Source organism: Lissotriton helveticus, chromosome 3_2 (genome assembly GCF_964261635.1).
Source record: "Lissotriton helveticus chromosome 3_2, aLisHel1.1, whole genome shotgun sequence".
NCBI lineage: Eukaryota > Metazoa > Chordata > Amphibia > Caudata > Salamandridae > Lissotriton > Lissotriton helveticus.
Genome location: NC_136062.1, coordinates 40,527,844 through 40,551,724, shown reverse-complemented (window position 1 = coordinate 40,551,724; position 23,881 = coordinate 40,527,844). Strand labels below are relative to the sequence as shown.

At 39.0% G+C, this 23,881-nt stretch overlaps 1 protein-coding gene across 6 annotated transcripts in view; it reads right to left on the bottom strand.

Annotated features, from left to right (window-relative positions):
* Positions 1 to 23,881, bottom strand: part of FAM227B (family with sequence similarity 227 member B) — a 3,234,040-nt gene that overhangs the window by 260,752 nt on the left and 2,949,407 nt on the right. For 2 of the 6 annotated variants that reach the window (XM_078684783.1, XM_078684787.1), the window contains one exon: positions 3,243 to 3,420. The exons of the other annotated variants lie outside the window; for them this stretch is intronic. In XM_078684783.1, the coding sequence (XP_078540909.1) occupies positions 3,361 to 3,420 (60 nt within the window). In that variant the 3' untranslated portion in view covers positions 3,243 to 3,360. Of the gene's footprint in view, positions 1 to 3,242; positions 3,421 to 23,881 lie in introns of those variants that run through there. 6 annotated transcript variants of the gene reach the window in all.

The window sequence follows — 23,881 nt, the reverse complement described above, 5'->3', positions numbered from 1 at the left end:
ATATCTGTTTAAGCCCATATGGTTCATTAATTACATGCATTCATCAACTTTGGACGATCATCTTGCAAGCAAAGCATACTATATCACATTTTAGATTTTGACATAATTGTTTTTACAGGTGGATGTGCATTTCTTCGTCTGCATTCAAACCTCTCGGGTACTTAGTTTTAAATTTAATTATTAATTTGGACTCCAACCTTCTTAACTTTAAGAGTCTGTCTCCCCCACGTTCTTGGTTTGGGATGATTGCTAGTCCCAAATATCTTATGTCCTGCCATGTTTTTCCTTCGTGTTGTTTTAAATGTTTTGCCATGGCATAGGCATTGTCATCATTTTGTATCGCTCGAATATGCTCTAATATTCTTTTTTTCAAAGGGCATTTCGTGCTGCCTATATATTCTTTTCCGCAGCAACATCTCAGCATATATACCACAAATGATGATTCGCAGGTTATCTTTGTTTTAATTAGAAATTCTTTACCAGTTGGGTCTTTCAATGTAGTAGTGTTTTGACCTATTTTACAGGCCTTGCAGGTCATGCACTTTGTGAATCCATTGCTCCTTTTCTGAAGCCAGTCTGTTGGTTTTTTAACTGTGAAATGACTTCTTACCAAATGGTCTGTTAAGTTGGGCGCTCTTCTATACGAGATTAGAGGGCCTGTTCCAATTTCTTTTCCTATATCTGGGTCTTTCATTAGTATATGCCAGTATTTAGAAAGGATTTTCTGGATCTTGTGGCTTTCCTTACTGTATGTAACAATCATTCTTGGTCGTTCCTCAGTTATGTCTTCTCTGTTTTTCTCTTTATTAGTCAATATTTCCAATCTTGTCTTTTGTCTGGCTACATTGAAAGACCCAACTGGAAATGCCCTTTGAAAAAAAGAATATTAGAGCATATTCGAGCGATACAAAATGATGACAAAACATTTAAAACAACACGAAGGAAAAACATGGCAGGACATAAGATATTTGGGACTAGCAATCATCCCAAACCAAGAACGTGGGGGAGACAGACTCTTAAAGTTAAGAAGGTTGGAGTCCAAATTAATAATTAAATTTAAAACTAAGTACCCGAGAGGTTTGAATGCAGACGAAGAAATGCACATCCACCTGTAAAAACAATTATGTCAAAATCTAAAATGTGATATAGTATGCTTTGCTTGCAAGATGATCGTCCAAAGTTGATGAATGCATGTAATTAATGAACCATATGGGCTTAAACAGATATGAATAGAGGCACACATGTGGGGCAAAGGGCACTCAGCCCTAGTAACATCCAAATCTAAGGATAAATACTTCCCAGTAATCGTATCACACAAAAAAGTGCGAACGATACAGAAATGTAATTAGTTTATTATACGTAAAAAGATCCTACTATAGGGAAAAAAACGTATAAACTGGGACTAAATCCTTAGATCTCTCCCCACATGTCTGCCCTACGCATGTCAACTGAAAATAAAGTTGAAAAAAAGGAAAAAAAAAAAAAAAAAAAAAAGGGGAAAAAAAAGAAAAAAAAGTTACTAAACAGGTTATAAAACTACATAGCCCAGAATGCATCACTGTTATGTAACATATGGTGCAAGTATAAATTCTGAAATGAAAGAAGGACTAATTGTAGAACACTGCCGTGACCAAGAACGTTAGTTCGAAACGCGTAGGAGTTTTGCTGTAGACCTGAGTGATTAAAAACTGAGTTTTACCTGCCAAGAAGTGTGCCGCGTGCCTTTTTGTTTTTGAAATAAAATTGAGACACGCTCCCGGTCTCAAACGCGGGCACCAACAACAGCGTTCCCTCTGTGACGGGGACATTTGCGAGGATATATATATATATGTATATATTACCTACTGGCGGTCGCCAGTAGGTATATATAGTTAGGATTTTTTTCCTATGGGATTTTTGAAAATTCTATGTCGAATAACTTTGGCGTTTGAGGACGGAATTGGCTGACATTTTCAGGAAAATGGAACATTTTGTTTCTGAGCAGCCACTGAAAATTTGGGGGGGTTCCATCAAGGGGGGGCCGAGAAAAACGGGGGGTCCCAAAACGCGTTTTTCCCATGCAATTTTCCATAGGGCGGTTGGACTCACTTTTAGCTCGAACGGCTGAATGGATTTCCACGAAACTTGGCAAAATTGTAGATATTGTTTGCCCGATGTGCCTTTGCTAGGTCTCAATATATGTGCTCCAGTGGATTTTGATAAATTAATGTTAAAAAAAATATATATATCTGTAACAGCGCTCCGGTTAGCGCCCCGGTTCGCGTACTTGACGCGTAACGGAACTTCCGGTTAGCGCCCCGGTTCGCGTACCTGACGCGTAACGGAACTTCGCAAAGCAAAGCTGATTGACTCTCCGGTGTCTGTCAACATTCTAAACAGTCCGGAGCGGCCGCCATCTTGTCTGTCGGTAGAATCGAGAGACAAGAGGTGAAGAAAAACGAAGGGGGAAATTAATGAAAGGGGGCAAGGTAGACCCCTCCTGACCCCCTAGGAATGATGAGGGGGCTATTAAAGGGTCCTGCGGGGCAAAAAATAAAAAACAATTTTTTTTTCGTTTTTTCGCGGTAGAGGCGCTACCCGGTACGCGAACCGGGTAGCTAACCGGTAGCGTAACGGGAGTCCGCCATCTTGTGTTTCGGTCGAATTTAATCACAAGATGGAGGAAAAACAATGTGGGAAATGGGTATAAGGGGGCACGGGAGACGTATCCTGACCCCCTAGGTTTTCTGAGGGTGGCTGAGGAGGCCCATATATGCGAGAAAAACCCCCACATTTTTTTCAAATTTTCGCGCGGTTAGCATCCGGTTCGTGTACCGGGTAGCGTTCCGGATAGCGTAACAAGGGGAAAACCAAGGCAAACAGTAAAATAATATATTTAGAGTGCTTTGAGGTAGGGTAGCTCTGAATAGAGCTGTTGTGTTGTGTGGGTGATGAAAGTACCAACATGTAGCTACCAATGAAGAGTCTAAAATTCAGTGTACACCGTCTCCTCTGTAGATGTCTTGCATGTTCTAATATGGAATCCATAACATTGTCTGTCAGGAAAGCAGAAACAGATCCTTTGAGCACTCCCTGAGCACATAGTAATATTAAAATGTTGAATCTTTAACCATTAGTCTGACTTTTTTAAATAATTACTCTACTATTATATCTTATATTTGGAAAAAAAAATAATGTCTCAAACAATTTTTAATTTATAAATAACATTTTATTTATGTTAAATTTAAAAATTGTTGGAAATTTCGAGTAAAAGTTCATCTGGAATTTCTTCATCTTTATTTTCATGAATTGTCTCTTTTTTATCAAAATTGTCCATGAATTCTAAAAGTTGTTTGTCCACAGCCTCATTATAAAAATCATCTATGTCCTGTTGAATTTCTGATTGAAGTTTGGCTTCCTGAGCTTCTTTATCCATAATTGCTGTTAAGGTAGCATAAAAAGAGAGAGAGAAATAGAGTTTAAGTTAGAAACTTCTACATTTTTATTTTTTAATTAACGTGTACAACATAGTTCTGAGTTTTTAACAGTTAATTTATGTTTGGACAGTGTATGGTACAAGGCAGGAAGTAGAAATATAAAGTACAGCATGTGATGAACTCTAACTCAAACCATGACTACAACAGAGAAGCCTAAGTCAATCCATAACTATAACTGAGGGACAGTAAATAACTAACAGAAAACGTTTTAATAAAAATAACTTTAGGTGCACAACATATTTCCCCTTAGAAACTCTAACTTAAACCATGTCTAACTCAAACCATGACTACAACAGAGAAGCCTAAGTTAATCTATAACTATAACTGAGGGACAGTAAATAACTAACAGAAAACGTTTTTATAAAATTAACTTTAGGTGCACAACATATCTCCTCATAGAAACTAATAACTCACCTTTACAAAAGTGTGTAAGGTTTTGCCAGGAAATGCTCTTTAAATGTGCCTCAGGGAGTTCCAGTCAAAATGGCTGTCATTCCCTCTTATTTTTCATATATATTCATGTACCAAACCAATCAAATGACAGCACATAAAAATACAACTTGAAAGTTATGTTATCATTGGTTGAAAATGTCAACTCTTTCCAATGTGTTTTTGTCATGTAATTTACCTAAGGATATTTAGACAGGGCTAGAGCCTGAATGGCTCGATGGAATTAATTCAAATTTGGGGAAATGGTAGGGACTGGTATGCATTAGGAACTATTTCAAATTTGGTGAAAGTGTCTGCAGTGCTTTCTTTGTAAATTAACTTCCCACCTTTTTTTTAACTGCGTTTGCCGTTGCGCGCCCCGGTTCGCGGACCGGGAAGCTAACCAATAGCGTAACGGGAGCCCGCGATCTTGTGTTTCGGATGAATTTAGACACAAGATGGAGGATAAAGAATGTTGGGAAAGGGTATAAAGGGGCACGGGAGACGTATCCTGACCCCCTAGGTTTTCTAAGGGTGGCTGAGGAGGCTCATATATGTCAAAAAAGAAAAAGAAAATTTGAATTTTTCGCGAGGTTAGCTGCCGGTACGCGAACCGGGTAGCGAACCGGGAAGCGAACAAAAGTGAAAATTAGTGAAAAAAGGTACATTTGAAATTTTAAAAGAGTAATCATAGTTAAGGTAGCTCTGAAAAGAGCTTTTGGGTTCTGTGTAAGTTCTAGGTACTTATAAGTAGGTACCAATAGATAGTCTTAAATTCAGGATGAAAATTCTGTTCCCCTCATCTGAGAAGTGAACTCCATCTCCTCTGTAGATATCTTGCATGTAGTAACGCAAGTTATTGTTGTAGATGGAGCCCATTCCATGGTCTCTCATGTAAGCTGAAACAGACTTATTTACATGCTTCCTCGATTTCTCAATTTGTGGACAAAATTGGTTGGACCACCTCCATTTCTGTCTTTGGCATATATTTGAATATACCAAGGCAGTTTGAGGAAAAAGTGCCATCAATTGCTCAAAGGTGTCCTTTCAAAGCATTTCCAGACCTACCCCAGTCAAAGTGCCCAAGTCATTTCCTCCACAGTGCACAATTAACAGGTCAGGGTTTGGCAAATGCAAAAAGGTTTTCACCAATGGTATCAATTGGTGACATCTTAATCCTCTGTGGCCAATCCAGTTGATTTCCACATTTTGTAAATTGAGGTTGTGTAAATTTCTGTTATCAGCATACCTTTGAGCCCAGTGGATGTAACTATGTCCAACAATCCAGACAGAAAACATGGTGAGAGGAGGTTCTGCTGCAGTCAGATGAAGTGTGGGAATGAAATGGCAGTTGAAACAGTAGGAGTTTGTAATGAAAAAAACTGTGGAGTTTCAGTGCTAATGATTCAGTAGCAGTGATTGGTGGATTTTGATTGCTGAACACAGAAAGTTAGGGTGCATGGATGAGTTCTTTGAAAGATGTAATTTGAGTGGTCAAGAAAAAATCATTTTATGAAAGATTGCACTGGATATGCAGGTGTACTGAGAGTTCAATTGAAACATTGTTGTGTGAACTTGTAAACATGAGAGGTCTTTCAGGAGGTGGTTGCTATGGAAAAAAGGCAGAAAGGGCAGAGGGGGGAAGGGTGTTGATTTGAAAAAAGTGAGGGAAGAGTTTTGATTGGGTGACATGAGAGATATGTGTGATGAATTACAGCATTTCTGTGCCTTTGTTGGTTGCAGCCTCTGGAGTGCATACCCTTTGCTCTGCTGAAGAAAAATTGGTGTGTGTCTGAGACTGTTTTGAAACTCAAAAAGTATTTGCTAAGGTGAGAAAAGATTCATTTAATTTAGATAGAGAATAGTATGCTTTAGGGAGAAAATTATGAAGAAAGTTGTGTATTTAAAATGTTGCTTTGTGTCAAGTGTTTTACAAATAGATTTTGTTTCTTTGAGTTTCATAGCCATGTTAAAAGTGATGCAAAAGTGGTGCAAGGGCCTTAAAAATACGCTTTGATGTGTGTTAGGGCATTTTAAGTCACTTCCCCATGAATCTGGGTGAATAATTTGTTTACTTAATGTGTTTAAAAACGTTTATTGAAGTCAATTAGGTTTCTTGATATGTGCTGCTAGAGTTTCATAGCCAGCATGGGGCATATTTAGAAGGACTTTGAGCCACTTTCACGTTATTTTCCCCATGTTAAAGGTGACGCTAAAGTGATGAAAGGGCCCTGTAAATACACTCTCATGTTTGAGCCATTTTCATGCTATGTTAAAAGTGACGCAAAAGTGGTGCAAGGGCCTTGTAAAATATGCCCTCATGTGTGTTAGGGCATTTTAAGTCACTTCACCATGAATCTGGGTGAATAATTTGCTTACTTGATGTGTTTAAGAATGTTTCTTGAAATCATTTAGGTTTCTTGATATGTACTGCTAGAGTTTCATAGCCTGCTTGGGGCATATTTACAAGGCCTTTGAGTCACTTTCACGTCATTTTCCCCATGTTAATAGTGACGCAAAAGTGGTGCAAGGTCCTTGTAAATACGCCCTCATGAGTGCTTTGCAAATTTAAGTCATTTCCCTGTGGTGCAAGGTCCTTGTAAATACGCCCCCATGTGTGCTTGGCAAATTTAAGTACTGACAGGGTGTGCTTGTACATAGGAGCTGTGTTGTGTTTTCAAATTATGACCAGAAAATCGTTTTTTTTAAAAAGAAATGCTTTTTACATTTATGAGAAGGTCAAAATGGTGTCTGCTTCTTTAAATAAATATTTCACTTTCCACCATGAATATGGGAGAATAATTTCCTTGTTTGTCGGTTTAAAAACACGTTTCTTGAAGTCATTAAGGTTTCACAATATGTTCTGCAAGAGTTTCATAGTCAACATGGGGACAAATTTACAAAGCTTATGAGCCACATTCACGTTATTTTCCCTACGTTAAAAGTGACTTTAAAGGTGGTGCAAGGTCCTTGTAAATAAGCCCTCATGAGTGCTTGGTAAATTTAAGTCATTTCTCCGTGGTGCAAGGCTCTTGTAAATACGCTTGGCAAATGTAAGTACTGACAGGGTGTACTTGTACATAGGAGTTGTGCTGTGTTTTCAAATTATGACATGAAAATGGTTCATAAAGAAAAGGAATGGTTTTTACATTTATGACAATGACAAAAAGGTGTCTGCTTCTTTTAATAAATATCAAGGGAGGTGAGTAATGTACATTGCTCTGTTGCATACAGTCCTCATCTTCTGCGTACTCTTGGATATGCTAGACTACATCTGCACAATGAGATACCTAAGCTGAGGAAATACAGGTGATGTGATTGTGAAATGAGCAAAAATATTTGCACGTTTTTCAATTATATCACCTGTGTTTTTTCTAACATTATGAATCACATTGTGCAGATGAGGTTTAGGCCTGTCCAGGGAGACAGAGGAGGTCTGGCCTTTGTTCAAGAGTGCAGTGGACATGACTCACTTCGTTGGTAGGCCTGCACATGTATTATCTCCTCTGTTCTCTTCAACAAGCCTAAATTTCATCTGCAACCCTGAGTAGGTCTTACCTCAAACAAACCTCTGAATAGGTCATACCTTATCGGCATTCTGAACCAATCATTTAAAATGTTAGGGGCAGATTTATGATGGCCGCGCGCCTCTGTTGCGCCGCCGTTGCGTCACTTTTGTGACGCAGCGGCGGTGCAAAAGATGCACCATGTTGCAAGATAGGCCTCACTTCATCTGCAACAAGATACCGTCAGCTTAAAATGTATATATTTAGGACAGTGTAGGGGGCATGGAGAAGCTGAGGCTTCTGTAAGTGTCAAAGTTGTTGCATACAGTGCTCATCTTCTGCGTACTCTTTGATATGCTAGACTACATCTGCACAATGAGATACCTAAGCAAAGGAAACACAGGTGATGTGATTGTGAAATGAGCAAAAAAAATTGCACATTTTTCAATTACATCACCTGTGTTTCCTAACATTACGAATCACATTGTGCAGATTAGGTTTAGGCCTGTGCAGGGAGACAGAGGAGGTCTGGCCTTTGTTCAAGAGTGCAGTGGACATGACTCACTTCGTTGGTAGGCCTGCACATGTATTATCTCCTCTGTACTCTTCAACAAGCCTAAATTTCATCTGCAACCCTGAGTAGGCCTTACCTCAAACAAACCTCTGAATAGGCCATACCTTATCGGCATTCTGAACCAATCATTTAAAATGTTAGGGGCAGATTTATGATGGCCGTGCGCCTCTTTTGCGCCGCCGTTGCGTCACTTTTGTGACGCAGCGGCGGTGCAAAAGATGCACCATGTTGCAAGATAGGCCTCACTTCATCTGCAACAAGATACCGTCAGCTTAAAATGTATATATTTAGGACTGTGTAGGGGGCATGGAGAAGCTGAGGCTTCTGTAAGGGTCAAAGTTGTTGCATACAGTGCTCATCTTCTGTGTACTCTTTGATATGCTAGACTACATCTGCACAATGAGATACCTAAGCTGAGGAAATACAGGTGATGTGATTGTGAAATGAGCAAAAATATTTGCATGTTTTTCAATTACATCACCTGTGTTTCCTAACATTACGAATCACATTGTGCAGATGAGGTTTAGGCCTGTCCAGGGAGACAGAGGAGGTCTGGCCTTTGTTCAAGAGTGCAGTGGACATGACTCACTTCGTTGGTAGGCCTGCACATGTATTATCTCCTCTGTTCTCTTCAACAAGCCTAAATTTCATCTGCAACCCTGAGTAGGCCTCACCTCAAACAAACCTCTGAATAGGCCATACCTTATCGGCATTCTGAACCAATCATTTAAAATGTTAGGGGCAGATTTATGATGGCCGTGTGCCCTGTGGCGGCGCAAAAGATGCACCATGTTGCAAGATAGGCCTCACTTCATCTGCAACAAGATACCGTCAGCTTAAAATGTATATATTTAGGACTGTGTAGGGGGCATGGAGAAGCTGAGGCTTCTGTAAGTGTCAAAGTTGTTGCATACAGTGCTCATCTTCTGCGTACTCTTTGATATTCTAGACTACATCTGCACAATGAGATACCTAAGCAAAGGAAACACAGGTGATGTGATTGTGAAATGAGCAAAAAAAATTGCACGTTTTTCAATTACATCACCTGTGTTTCCTAACATTACGAATCACATTGTGCAGATGAGGTTTAGGCCTGTCCAGGGAGACAGAGGAGGTCTGGCCTTTGTTCAAGAGTGCAGTGGACATGACTCACTTCGTTGGTAGGCCTGAACATGTATTATCTCCTCTGTACTCTTCAACAAGCCTAAATTTCATCTGCAACCCTGAGTAGGCCTCACCTCAAACAAACCTCTGAATAGGCCACACCTTATCGGCATCCTGAACCAATCATTTAAAATGTTAGGGGCAGATTTATGATGGCCGTGCGCCTCTTTTGCGCCGCTGTTGCGTCACTTTTGTGACGCAGCGGCGGCGCAAAAGATGCGCTATGTTACGACATATTTACAACTTGATGCCTCTAGGCAGATGCGTTACGCTGTAAAGTCCTGTGCCACATGAAACCTGCGTCAGGTTTCATGTGGGCGTTTTGTTGCAGGGTGGGCGTTCACTTGCATGAAAGCCCTGTAAAACTAACACAGTGAAATTTACAAGATTTCACTGAGTCAGCTTTATGGCATTGCTGAATCAAATCCTTACGCCTGTTTGAAACAGGCATAAGGAGTGATGCACCATGCAATGTGTGGCTTGCCACTGTGCATTGCAGTAGTCTTGTCGCGCTTGCGACGTGATTTCTGCAATGCGCCGCTTTTGCGGTACAGATGCGTGACGCATCTGTGCTGTTTTTGCCCCATGGTGCTCCGCATTGTAAATGCGGCACACCATGGGTGGCAGAGCAGCGGCGCACATTAACTGGTGCATCCCTGGGGATGCGCCAGTTAACATAAATCTGCCCCTTTACATTTAAGTATGAGAAGGGGACACAGAGTCGGTGAGGCTTATCCAAGGTTAAGAAGAGATGAGTCCTGTTCACTGAAAACTTGGACATAGGCCTCACCTCCTCAGCATCGCTGGACATGGCTAAATAATATTCACGATCACGGTGGCATTTTCTAATTCAAGCGAAATTGGCACCTTTATACCTAGCCAACACACTCCCCTCACTCCCCCCTCATCATTTTCGGTTAATAACTCGTCTTTTATATTTGACCGGTTGATGTTTTTCTTTACACTATTGCCACTATCAACTCGTCTCTGACCCCATCACAATTGCATGACTATCACTGGAAGACCGTCAAGTTTTACTCCACACCCGGTTCCTGACTCATACGTTCTCTTTTCCTTTTACTTGCAGTACATATCAGACCCCCTGACGAAGAGCTTGCAGCTCGAAATGCATTGGGGATTTTAACCATGTACATGATGTAAATTTTGGAATTTTGATTACCATGGATATCTTCAAGTCATAACAATTGGATATTTTGGAAATATATACTGCTTGAGATTGTTCAAGAACAAACATATCTTTATTCAAAAAACTGAAGACAAAGTGAATAAAACTTTGAACTATTACACGATAATTTGAATACTTTCGCTTTATTAGCACACAGGAGTGCTCAGGCTATCCACCTTGTGCCCACAAGGTTTTTCACCATAATTTATCCTTCCGCCCTTCTTGGACAGTAAGGGCAGCATCCTCATCACCCTAAGGGATCTACCGTTCCTTGACTACCCAGTTAACCACTTATTTTCATCCCGGAGTGCAGCGGACTCTTTCCTTCTTAATCATTATCTTCTGTTCATCCGCTTTTGCACCCACTCATCGAAAAAGATGTCTTATACAGACATAGCCAACCTAACGTCCAATAAAGCTGATACTTTTGAATTTTCCATTGATGACACAGAACATATTTACACTCTCATTCAGGAACCAGAGTGCGTCACTTCCAGCACAGGATCAATCCAATCCAATATTAGACAACTTCTGTATGCAGCCAAAAGAGAGATCAACCAACGGCTACATGCGAGCACACTCATCCGTTATCATAAAGTGTCAAGAATCCCGAGAGGATTACGCATACCACTAAAATCGACTCTATGCAAGAACAATATCAAATTTACTGAAAGATGGTACGGAATACTCAACAAGTGTTCACTCGACCTTATCCTGCTCATAGTTGAAGAATTATCTAAAATGCTTGAAGACCTCACTACAGAAGTAGCTCAACTCAAAGATGAACTAACCTCCAAATTGACCCCAGAAGAATTGAGTCAGACTTTGGCTGACGTTAACATACAACTTGAAAAATACACAAAAGAGATCAATGAACGCAAATTGCGCAAGTTCAAACGTGATACAGTTGACTACAAGCTTGGCGAGGTATATAACTGGGCCGAAATCTATGCGGCCAGAAGACAACAAAGATCACAATATAACAAATCATCCGCAGGCGAAACATCCTCCTCAGATGGTTCCACATACAACCGTCAACCTAGACAAGATGCTAGACAAACACCACGTCCAGTTTCAGTGCAACAAGGAGGAATTCCCTCAAGTGGATCTTCTGCAAGTGATGCATCTACCAGCCATGTTACAACTCAAAGCATTGGACCAGTGCCTTTTTTAGGGGTAGACACAGACGCAACAGGAGATCCCGGCGGACACGATTCAACAGAACAACAGCGACCTATCGCACAATCAACGAGGAGCCACAGAATTTGATCATAAATATCTCCAACACCAACCTTTCAAACACACAAAATAAAGTCTTGCAAAAAGGGACCTCCTTTGTTCCCACCTACAACGCCAACGATCTTGAGTCGCAAGTAAGTTTTTACAAATTCATGCGTACTCTTCGATTACGACATTTTTTTTCCAATGTGTGTACACCTTCCACTACTATTGAAGACAACACTATCATGGATTTACGCCCTAAAAGTACCTTCTTGGCCCCTGTGAGTCACAAATCTCTCGACATATTTGAAGCCTTAGTACAAAAGGATTTAGACAACATCCAACAGACCACAGTTCGACAAAGACAAAACCTTACAAGACAAGAAAAAATTGCATTGAAGCAACTAGCGACAAACAATGAGATCATGATCTGCCCCGCTGATAAGGGCGGCTCGCTGGCCATCATGGACACCCAATTCTATCTAGACAGCGTGAGCAACCATTTGACAGAGTCTAACGTTTACGTGGAAATACACTCAGACCCCACTCAAGAATATGCTGCAGTTCTCCAAACCATCGTTGATAAAGCAGTATCCAGAGGCACTATCACTACCAAAGACCGAAATTATCTCATCAAAACATATCCCAGTACTCCATATTTGTATATGATCCCTAAGATCCACAAACATCCGACCAGACCACCATTCAGACCCATCGTCAGCACACGCAATTCCATTCATGAACCGATTGGGACCTACATTGATCGTCACTTGCAACCGTCGGTGAAACAAATGGCAAGCTACCTTCAAGACACCACCGATTTTTTATCCAAGCTCATACTCATTAAGATTGATCCTCACACACCAGTTTTACTTTGTACAATAGACGTCAATTCACTATACACTTCCATTCCACACAACCTTGGCATTCAGGCGGCAGAAGCAGCACTACTCAAAACAACCAAACCACAGGAATTACAGGTTTTTCTAATGGAATTGATTGAATTCACTCTGATGCACAGCTATTTCAGTTACCCCCAAAAAAATTTCAGTCAACTTTCAGGAGTAGCTATGGTCAATTGTGCAGCCCCATCATACGCCAACCTTTTCATGCAAGACTATGAAACAGAAAACATTCTCACTGTACCGCATTGGAAAAATCACCTTCAAATTTACTACCGTTATATCGATGATATTTTCCTAATATGGACTGGAACAGAAGCACAATTGACCAAAGCCATCAATCATCTTAACGGCGTAAACGAGAGAATTCAATTTACACACAACTTCAGTCATTCCTCGATATATTTCTTAGATGTCAAGATCACCATCAAAGATAACAAACTTGAAACATTCGTTTTTACTAAACTCACGGACCGAAACAACTACTTACACTATTCCAGTTTCCACCAACCCAGTCTAAAGAAACATTTACCCTATTCCCAATTGTTAAGAGCGAAAAGAATTGCCTACACTGAAGAGTCGTTTGCACGGGACAGTACTCACATCATGGATACATTTTCCAAGAGAGGGTACCCACAACAAATCATTACATCAGCCTATACCAGAGTCAGTCCCATAGATTGCTCTACATTACTGTCACAAAAAATCAGGCAGAGTTCAAGTAGTCAACCCAATGTTTTTGTCAGCAAATTTTCAACCAAAAGTCATCTCATTAAAAGAAGCATCAATACCCACTGGCAAATACTACAACTAGAACCTGATTTTAACAATTTGTTCAACCAAGTACCTATCTTTGCATATCAAAGATCCAAAAATTTGCGAGCACTCCTCAAACCACGCACCATTGAACCAACCACATACAAAGGAACAATTCCCTGCCACAATTGTCAAAACTGTCATAACATCATTTCAGGCAATTGTATTAACCATCCCAGCTCTGGAAAACAAATTCCACTTAAAACCAACGCAACTTGTGACACCACAAACGTGGTATATCTTTTGAAATGCCCCTGCGGGCTCCCATATGTAGGGAAAACCGAAAGAAAAATAAAGACGAGACTCAATGAACACAGGAGTAACATCCGCAACAAAAATTTAAAGTCTTGTGTATCAGCCCACTTTACCCAATTCAATCACAACAACAGCCAAATACGCTTTCTAGTGCTCGAGGTGGTTGAAAAACCGAAAGGCTTGGACCCGAAAAAATACTTGCTGCAACGAGAACTGTCTTGGATCTTCAAACTTGGTACCATCGCCCCGAAAGGTCTCAACGAACGTTTGGAATACAGCAGCTTTCTTTAACCTGTATTCTATTTTGACATAGACTAGCACACGTTGGCTGTTCGCAATTTTGTGCATGCATACTCAAATTGTTATATCACTAAATTCACATGAATACGTTTTGTATAGCATTTAATTTCCATTTTTTCTATCATTACACACTGTATTTTCATTTGCACATTCAGCATTTTCTTTGTATGCATTACCGGATTTCGTCCTTATCACATACTCTTCTTTGCACATTTTTACACATGTCATCATTTTCGCACCAGGTCTCTTCCTGTACCATTTTTTCACCCCTCGCACCGTTTTTTGCACACCGATTTTTTTCTTATTATTTTTTCTTATTTACAGCACCACTCCTCCGTTATCACGACTCCTTAGTCTGTTTTCCACTTTTTTTCGTACTTGCGTTCCACGGGATTAGCCCGTCTTCCATCTCCACACATCCCATCACATATAGACGCATGCGCATTACTAACATCGACTTCCGTGTTCACCAGATGGCGTCTTTTCACCGGCACGACTCCGCATTAACCATGATTCTCTAGGTAAGCCACTCACCCTTCGGCATTCTTATTTTCACGGGTGTTCGCTGGTCTAATTACTTTGCTTTCATGCCAAACTTGGTACGGTATCAGGACTGTTTCCCGCATGACACGGCCAATCCTTTTCACGATCACGGTCGCATTTTCTAATTCAAGCAAAATTGGCACCTTTATACCTAGCCAACACACTCCCCTCACTCCCCCCTCATCATTTTTGGTTAATAACTCGTCTTTTATATTTGACCGGTTGATGTTTTTCTTTACACTATCGCCACTATCAACTCGTCTCTGACCCCATCACAATTGAACGACTATCACTGGAAGACCGTCAAGTTTTACTCCACACCCGGTTCCTGACTCATACGTTCTCTTTTCCTTTTACTTGCAGTACATATCAGACCCCCTGACGAAGAGCTTGCAGCTCGAAATGCATTGGGGATTTTAACCATGTACATGATGTAAATTTTGGAATTTTGATTACCATGGATATCTTCAAGTCATAACAATTGGATATTTTGGAAATATATACTGCTTGAAATTGTTCAAGAACAAACATATCTTTATTCAAAAAACTGAAGACAAAGTGAATAAAACTTTGAACTATTACACGATAATTTGAATACTTTCGCTTTATTAGCACACAGGAGTGCTCAGGCTATCCACCTTGTGCCCACAAGGTTTTTCACCATAAATAATATCTGCAAAATGTTACTCTTGTTAAACAATTTTACTATTATAGTCTCTGAGATTTGTCTCTTACTCTGCAACATCTCATTGTTGTTCTCTTTCTTTAAAGATAACGACAACATCAACCATGAGTGATAATGAGCAATCTGTTGATCTTGATCTTATCATTGAACTTGTCATTGAAACGTCAGTGGAAGTAGATCCCTTGGATGATTTATATCCTGTGGATGATGAAGAATATGATGAGGATGCCGATTTGTAAGATTGTATGACATAGGGTGGGAAGCTGACCTGCTCAAGCCTATGGAACTATAAAGACTTATTTTTAAAAGTTACTGGAAATGAAAAGTAACCATGTTAACCGTTTTATTTAATATTAAATACAACTTCAAAAACAGCTTGTGTGAAGTGTCTTTAATAAAATAGTGAAATATGCTAATAAAATTAGTTCAGATTCACATATAAAAGAGCACAGGTCAAATGTAGAAGCATTGCATTTCTTTGCTACTATTTGTGAGTTTTAAATTTGTCAATGCACTAAAAATTATTGTATGTAGAATTGACAACTAGTGTGTTAATTTTTTGACGACTGTTATTGATTTACTGTTTGGTAATAGTGGTTAATACCTTTTTTTAAAAATATTTACCACAGATTCAACTGAAGATCTTTTGAAAAATAAAAAAAGGCCCTCAAGGCAAAGAAAAAGAATAGAAGCAAAACGACTTACACCCCACCTTGGTAAACCTTTGCAGCAGTCCTCTACAATAAAAGCTTGTCAAGTCACCAGAAAAACTCCGGGTAAGACAACAAAATCTTTTTTAAGAAACATTTGCAGACGAAAAAGTATCACTACAGAACATGTTTTAGTCCAGAAGAAGAGAGCCAATTTAAATGGGAAGGAAAGGCCACTCAAAAATGTTACTGCTAGAGCAGGAGATAACTCTGTGCATGGTAGTAGAAGGAAACATCTGTTTAGGGACATTCGTAGACGAATGTTCCGCAACAGGATAATTGGCAATTTGTTAAAAAATATTAAGAAAGGTCAACAGAAAGTGGCTTTTTATAAGAGAAAAAAAAATTTAGAGAAAATTATTGATCAGGCTTTCGAAATTAAGCAAAAGTTATTTATTTTGATAATCAATAGAATTAGGAAACTAAGCAAGGCAATTTATGAGTTCAAATCAAATAGTAGATGGAAGAGAACAGTTAATCGTAGTAATTTTTGTGAAGTTTTTTCTGGAGAATGGATGCATAGTTCAAGTTGTGAGGCATTTTTTAATGAGGAGAGTTATTTTCAGGATAATGATTCGGTGCATGCAGTTGACACCAGTGGTCGAGCATATGAGGTGAAAGATGGTTGTCCGGTTGAAAAAGAAAAACTTGTGTCAACAGAGGCAGAAGAGGTGTTAGGTGATGAAGTTTTAGGGAGACGTGCTAAGGGTCCAGTGTACACCTGGAAGTGTAGTAGTATTTGCAGTGTGCGACAGGATTCCATCAATTTGCTTTGTGATTTTGTACGGACATTTAATAAGAAAAGTTTAAAACAGAAAATGAAGTTGTTGCAGGAATTAGATCCATGCAGAGTGAGAGAAGTGACAGGTTTGCATGGTCATTCACTGGCTTGTCTTCCGAGGAGAGTATGCCAGAGTGTTTTTCATCATTTCAGGATGCTAGCAGTCCATCATAATAAAGTGAGGAAATTAGTGAGAATGTTGTATTTTGCTAAGAGTCCAGCAATTAAGCTTAAACAATTAAGCAGTGCTCTTTTGCATGGTTCTGATGTAGATGTGAAGAATATTTGTGAAGAAATTGAGTTTTGTTACTTTGCAAGTAAAGAGGAGAATGTTGAAATTGACCCAGAAGAAGAAGGTAATGTGGAAGAGAGTGTACAGGTTTCCAGTACAGATAATTTTCAGAAGGAAATTGCCACGTTTCAGGTGAAATCAAGTGAGAGGCCTAATTTCACTTGTGTGTGTTGTCGACGCACTTACTATAAGAATCAGACTAAGTTAGTGGATTTATATGCAAAAAGTGAAAGGGAAAATAATAGTGAATGGAAGGATTTTGCAACATACTTGATGGTAGAAAATTGTTTTGATTTGGGATCGGATCAACGTGTGTGTACTTATTGTTGTAACAAATTAAATCAAAACCGGATGCCTGCTAGAGCGGTTCATAATAATCTGGAATTGGTTGACATTCCTTCTAAATTGAAGGATTTAAATACTTATGAATCTATTTTGATTCAAAGTGTCCATCCCTTTCAGGCTATTGTACGAATGGAGCCAAAGACAGGGAAATTGCCTCCATCAGATTTACAGAGAGGATTAAAGGGAAGAGTTGTTTATTTGCCTCTAGATTTGAAGAAAAACATTAATACAATTGGAGTAGAGAAAGTGGAAGAGGAACCTCTGGTTATCTTAGTTAATGGGGTTCCGACAAAGAGTAAGAAAATCTGGCAAGATTTAGTGGATGTTAGGAAAGTCAAAAAGGCAACATTGTTTTTGATGAAAAACAATGAGTACTATAAGAATGTATGTGTTGCAGAAGAGGAAGTAAGTGAAGAAGAGGACAGCGATTTGTGTGCTGGACAAATTGAGAAAGTAGAAGCCTCTAAAAATGAAGAAATATATGAACATTATAGTGTTCATCCTTTGCATTCCAAGGAAGTCATGGGGAATGCTATTGAGTTGTTTCAAATGAAACAAGCCAAAGGGAGTCCCATTAGTGTTTGGGAGGAAAGTTTGGAAGCTCGGTGTTTCTCACAGCTATTTCCAACAGGTCAAGGAGGAAGATATGATGAGCGACCTGATCAAATTCCTGCTTCTGAATACCGGACTTTACGATTGTATGCCCTAGTTTGAAAGTGATCTGTCTGGAGTGTCATATGCAGTGAACCACATCTTGAAAAGTGGTATACAGAGGCAAAATATCTCGGCAAGGGACTTTATGGATAAAGTCAATGTGCAAGACAGTATTTTGGATTCTCACCTAATTAATCTCATGGCATGTCAGCGTGGTACTAATGAGTACTGGTACCGTCGTCATGGTGATTTAAAATGTATGCTGAGGAACTTAGGAACTCCCACATGGTTCCTCACTCTCAGCTGTGCCGAGTATGGCTGGGAAGACTTACTTGAATTTCTACGAGAGGCAAATGGAAACATTGAAAATATCGAATTCAAGACACCCGGAGAACTGTGCTCTTTGGATCCAGTGAATGTATGCAGGTACTTCAATCATAGATTTGAAGCTATGATGTCTTTCATCATGAACAAGAAAAATCCACCTCTTGGAGAGGTGTTGGATTTCTTCTGGAGAAAGGAGTATCAAGCAAGAGGTGCTCCTCATATACATATGCTGCTATGGATCAAAGATGCACCCAAATTTGGAACAGATCCGGATGACTTAGTGATGAGTTTCATAGAACAGTATTCTACATGTGCTGTTCCAAAGACAAAGGAAGACAAAAGCCTAAGAGAACAAGTTTTACGCTTTCAAAGCCATCGTTGTGGAAAGTATTGTCGTCGTAAATTCAGAAAGAAGGACAAGTTCTACACAAAATGTCATTTCAGCTTTCCACGACCGGTGATTTCTAAAGGAAGAGTGAACAGTTTGATGTCTTCGCTGCGACATAATGTGACGAGGAAATCACCCAAAAATACATACAATTTGAAAAGAAACAAAGAGTCCAAGTACATCAACGACTACAACCCAGTGATTTTGTCCATGTGGAATGCTAACATGGATATACAGTTTGTGGCTGATAACTGTATGCCTGTGGCTCGGTATGTGACATCTTACATCACAAAAAAAGAAAAGACAGAATTGAAGGATATGTGGGAGGACATTTCCCATGAAAAGAGCCTCAGTAAGAAGTTGTACAGTTTCAGTCTGAAGATGTTGTCGCATCGAGAAATCGGAGCTTACGAATGTTCTGACCGGTTATCTTCAGCAAGTCTCTATGCCAAATCTAGGAGTATCATTTGGGCGAGTCTTGGTCTTGCTGCAACGCGTAATCGAGTTCTGAAACCTGTACGGGAAATTGAGTATTTGGTGGAAAAGGAGCCAAACAGTACAGATATTTTGAAGACCAACATGTTGGATACATATTATCCAAATAGAAGCAGTCACCTCGAGAATGTTTGTCTGTATGAGGTTCTACAAAATTACATATTCAAGAGGAACATCAAAGAAGATATTGATAAAGGAGTGTATGCTGTAATTGGAAGTGAGGGATGTCTGGTCAAGAAAAGAAAATGCCAATTGGTAAATCATCGAAAATTGAGTGACGAATCTCCTGAAAGAAAAGAGTTTTTCTATTTAGCTATTTTGCAACTTTTCAAGCCTTGGCGTGCAGAAGAGGAACTGCTTGGAGATTTCCTCTGTTACGAAGACTCTTTCAATGCAGCAAAGGAGACCATAGAATGTCCTGTTTTTCCAAAATATTTAGAAATGTTGAATGCGGAAATCGAGCAGGAAGCAACAATTGCAGCCGAGATTGCTAGAGACAGTTCTCAGGACAGTCAGAGTTCTGTTTCATTGAGTCAGGATCCACTAGGAGGACCAGTTATCTAAAATGAAGCTGCCACTGCCATGATTGAAGTGGAAAGAGCCATGGCACATGCTCAGGAGGATGCGGTTAACTTAGAAGATTTGGAAAGACAACTCAACGTTGAGCAGAGGAAAATATATGACGAAGTTACCAACCAAATTGATCATGGATTAAGTCATGAGAAGAAAGAGTGCTCATGTACGTCGTTGAAGCCTGTCCGACTGTACGTGAGTGGAGAAGCAGGAACTAGAAAAAGTTTCCTCATTAAAGCAATTTCATGTTATTTGCAGAAAAGGACTACTGAGTCATCGCTGTCTTGTGTCGTCACCGCTCCAACTGGACTGGCAGCACATAACATTAAAGGTATTACTTTTCATCGTCTACTGATGCTGCCAGTGGAGCATGATAACAAATTACAATACCACAAGTTGTCTGGAGATGCTTGTTGTGAAGTTTCAAGAGTCTTGAGGAAAATGAAACTTCTTATCATTGACGAAGTAAGCATGGTTTCCAATGACATGCTTGCCTTTGTGCATTTGAGAATGCAAGAAGTTCTTAAAACAGAGTATGATGTGTTATTTGGTGGCAAACACATCATTGTTTTCGGTGATCTTCTGCAGCTGACACCAGTGAAAGGACAACCAGTGTTTAAACTACTTACACATGAAGACACCAGGAAGTGCCTAGGGAGCATTGGCAACGTTAATATATGGTTAAACTTCAATTATGCTGAACTGCGTGAAAATATGCGTCAAGCGAAGGATGAAGATTACAAGAATATTCTACAAGAAGTTAGAATCGGAAAAGTGACCGAGCATGGGAAAGAAGCTTTACATGCACGATTACTGTCAAATTTGTATCCAGAAGAAGACGTTCTGCCAGAGAATATTTTTCGGAAAATTACTGAGAAGAAATCTGGAATATGTTTGATGCCAACTCTTGCAGAATGTGCCATCTTCAACAACAAAATGTTGAATTTAGAAAACCAAGAGATTGTGAAACTGGAAGCTATTGACAGAATAGAACATATGGGAGCAACAATTATTTTGTCTGAGAATTTGAAATCTAAATTGGATTCATTAGAGAAGACTATATCTAAAACTGCTGGTTTTGAAAAGACTCTGAATGTGTGCTTAAATTGCCGTATCATTTTGAGAAGGAATTTACATGTTGAAAAAGGTCTGGTAAATGGATCAATGGGTAATGTTGTTGATTTTGAGAAATACAGAAATAGAGATGGAATTGAATTTTTAAAAATTAAATTTGATGGCATTGAGGAAGTACAGCTAATTGGTCGTTGCTCTGCTAGGTTTTTGCTTGTAAAAGACTTATATGTTCACCGTAAGCAGTTTCCTGTTTGCTTGGCATATGCGGTGACAATCCATAAATCGCAAGGTTTAAGTGTAGACAGTGCATTGGTGAACATTGGCAGTTCTGTGTTCAAGGAGGGTATGGCATATGTGGCATTGTCACGAGTCAGAACTTTATCGGGATTGTACTTGATTGAGTGTGATGTCACAAACATTTGTGCGGATCTAGATTGTGTTAAGGAATACAATAGGTTAAGAAGAGAGTATGCGCCACATTTGCCTCAATATCCTTTGTTTGAGAAACGTGTGGTAGGCCGGAAACGAAGAAATGTGACCAGTAGTAGGGAGGTTGTAGCAAAAAGACGAAAAGTCGATGAACCCGAAATTATAAGCAGAAAGAAAATGGATTCTGTTGAAGATGTTGTTGGTTTTCAATTTGAAAATAGTTCTGGTGTCAACTGCTATGCTAATGTAGTGGTTAATGTTGTCTTTTCTCTAGAAACTTTAAAAGAAGAGATTGTGATCAATTCAGATCAAAGTTTTTGCTGTTTATTGAATTCTGTGTTAGAGAAATGTAGCACTGATAGAACAAAAATAGAAAGTGTGTCTGAAATTCAAAATCTGTTAGACAAATGTTCAGGTCAAACGCAATTCTCTCAAAATATTCAGCAAGATTGTCAGGAGTTTTTAATGTATATGCTTGATGTATTGCAAGATGAAGGTGTAGATGTAGATCATCTGTTTGGCCTTTCTTATAAATGGCAGCATGACTGCGAGAACTGTAGGGTATCAAGTACTACTAGTGTAGATTCAGAAAGATTTATATATTTAACTTTGCCAGACAGTAAATCAGTGTCCTTTGATAAGCTAGTAAAAGCAGCCGATCACAACATGGAGTGTAGCCAATGTAAGTCTGCAATGCTGTCCACATTATTTATACGTAGGTATGGCCAGTATGTCATTTTAATGTTCCAACGATGTAGGCCTGATGGAACAAAATTGACAACTTTAATTAAAAATGTCGTGGCTTCGCAGTTGTCAAAATCAGGAAGGACTTTTGTAACTGCAGCAATTATATATCATGACGGTCCTTCAACAACATCAGGACATTACACAGCTTATTTGAAGTCTAGAAACGGCTGGTCATTCTGCAATGATTCTGTTTTAACTTTAAAAAAAAATTGCCTTTTGACCTTAAAAATTCTTACCTGGTGTTTTTACAACCAAAATGTTAGGGAAAGAATCTCGGGATTTGTTCTGAGGAATTTCAAGAGGTTCTAATGGCTCCTACACTATTTGGCCTTGAGGATAAGTGTAGTACAGAGTGAAAAGTTATTTTTGAGTTTTAAGTAGTTCCTGAAAAAAAAGGTTTTCTTACAGAAAGTGGTGGGCACGGATTAGTTAAAGGACAACAGAGTATTTCCCAAAGCAAACGGTGTTCTTACCATTACACTTGACGTCATGGAAAAATAACTGCACTTTGAATGAGTTCAGAAAAACTGTTTCTTTTAATAAGCTAATTCAAGCAGCCAATCAAAACATGGAGTAGAGGTAATGTAAGTCTGCAAAGCTGTCCACATTATTTGTACAAACTTTTGGTTATAATGTCATTTTAAAATTCCAACTATATAAACCTGATGAAAGTAAGTTTCCAACTTTAATTACAAATGTTGTGGCTACACAGTCGTTGATTTTAGGAAGAACATTTGTAACTGCAGCTATTATATGACATGATGGTCCTTTGACAACATCCGCTTATTACACAGCTTATTTAAAATGTAAAAAAAGATGGTGTTTCGGAAATGATTCCCATTTGACTATGAAACAATGTTGGCTTTTGACTTAAAATATTCTTACTTTGTGTTTTCAGAAGAGAGAATTTAGGGTAGGTAACTGGCCTATAATGATTCTAGGAATTGATATAATTTTATGTACTGTTTTAAATTGCTTTGTGATTAACAGTGATCAAGAGAATTAAATAATTGTAGTAGTCATAGAGGTAGTGTAATGTGTCTCATAGTAAGCAGTATCAGTGTCATAGGAAATGTGGAACATGAGTGAGCAAGAAGGGTGAGATATTACTAGTACAGGATTGTGAAAGTGATCTTGAACGTTTTCTTTCTGAAAGTTGTGGAAAAAGAAAATGACGGGATTTGCTTAGAAGAATTTCAAGAGTTATAAATGGCTCTTACACTATTTGGCCTTGAGGAGAAGTGCGGTAGAGAGCGAGAAGTCATTTATTGTATGTAACATATATGTCAAAACGATGGAGCTTTTATTTCAGAAAGTGGCGGGCAGAAAATAATAACAGCACAACAGAGTATAAGCTGTTCATAGGACATCCTTCGACGTCATGGAAAGTAAGTTACTTTTGAGGAGTTCTGATTTCTGATTGGTTATGTTTTATGGGTTTTTTAAACACAATCATTTTGATTGTGTTTTTTTCCCCGCTGTTATATGATGAATACCTTCAACTCACTGTTTTTAGTGAAATTTGATATATTCTGAGAACAGCAAAAATAAACCATTTAACATGTATAATTAATTCTGTACTTTGTATAGTGAATTTTTTATTTGTACTCATCTTGTCTCATGCTCACTCGTCTTTTACTACCTTCTATCAATCCTCTTTACATACTCACATTGCCTTTTGTTTTATTCTCTTTCACCCTTGTTCTCTAACTCAATTTATCTTTCAACCTTTGTTTCCCTATTCCAACTCTGCTTTTTTCTTTTCTCCCTTGCACCATTTTCCAGCTTTTAAACCTTCTGCTTCGCTTGTCTTTTCCATCTTTCCTCCCTTTGTTTTCTAAATTAAATATTTTTGGGTTCTCCTTTTTTGGTGCAATCAGTTAGTATAACTCACCCTCACTCATTTATCTTTCTTTGTTGCCTCACTCAGTCTGTATCTGACACTCTTTCCTTCACTTCCTCTGTCTCCTCTCTCCCTTACTCTCTTTTCCTTATTTACCCTTTCCTTA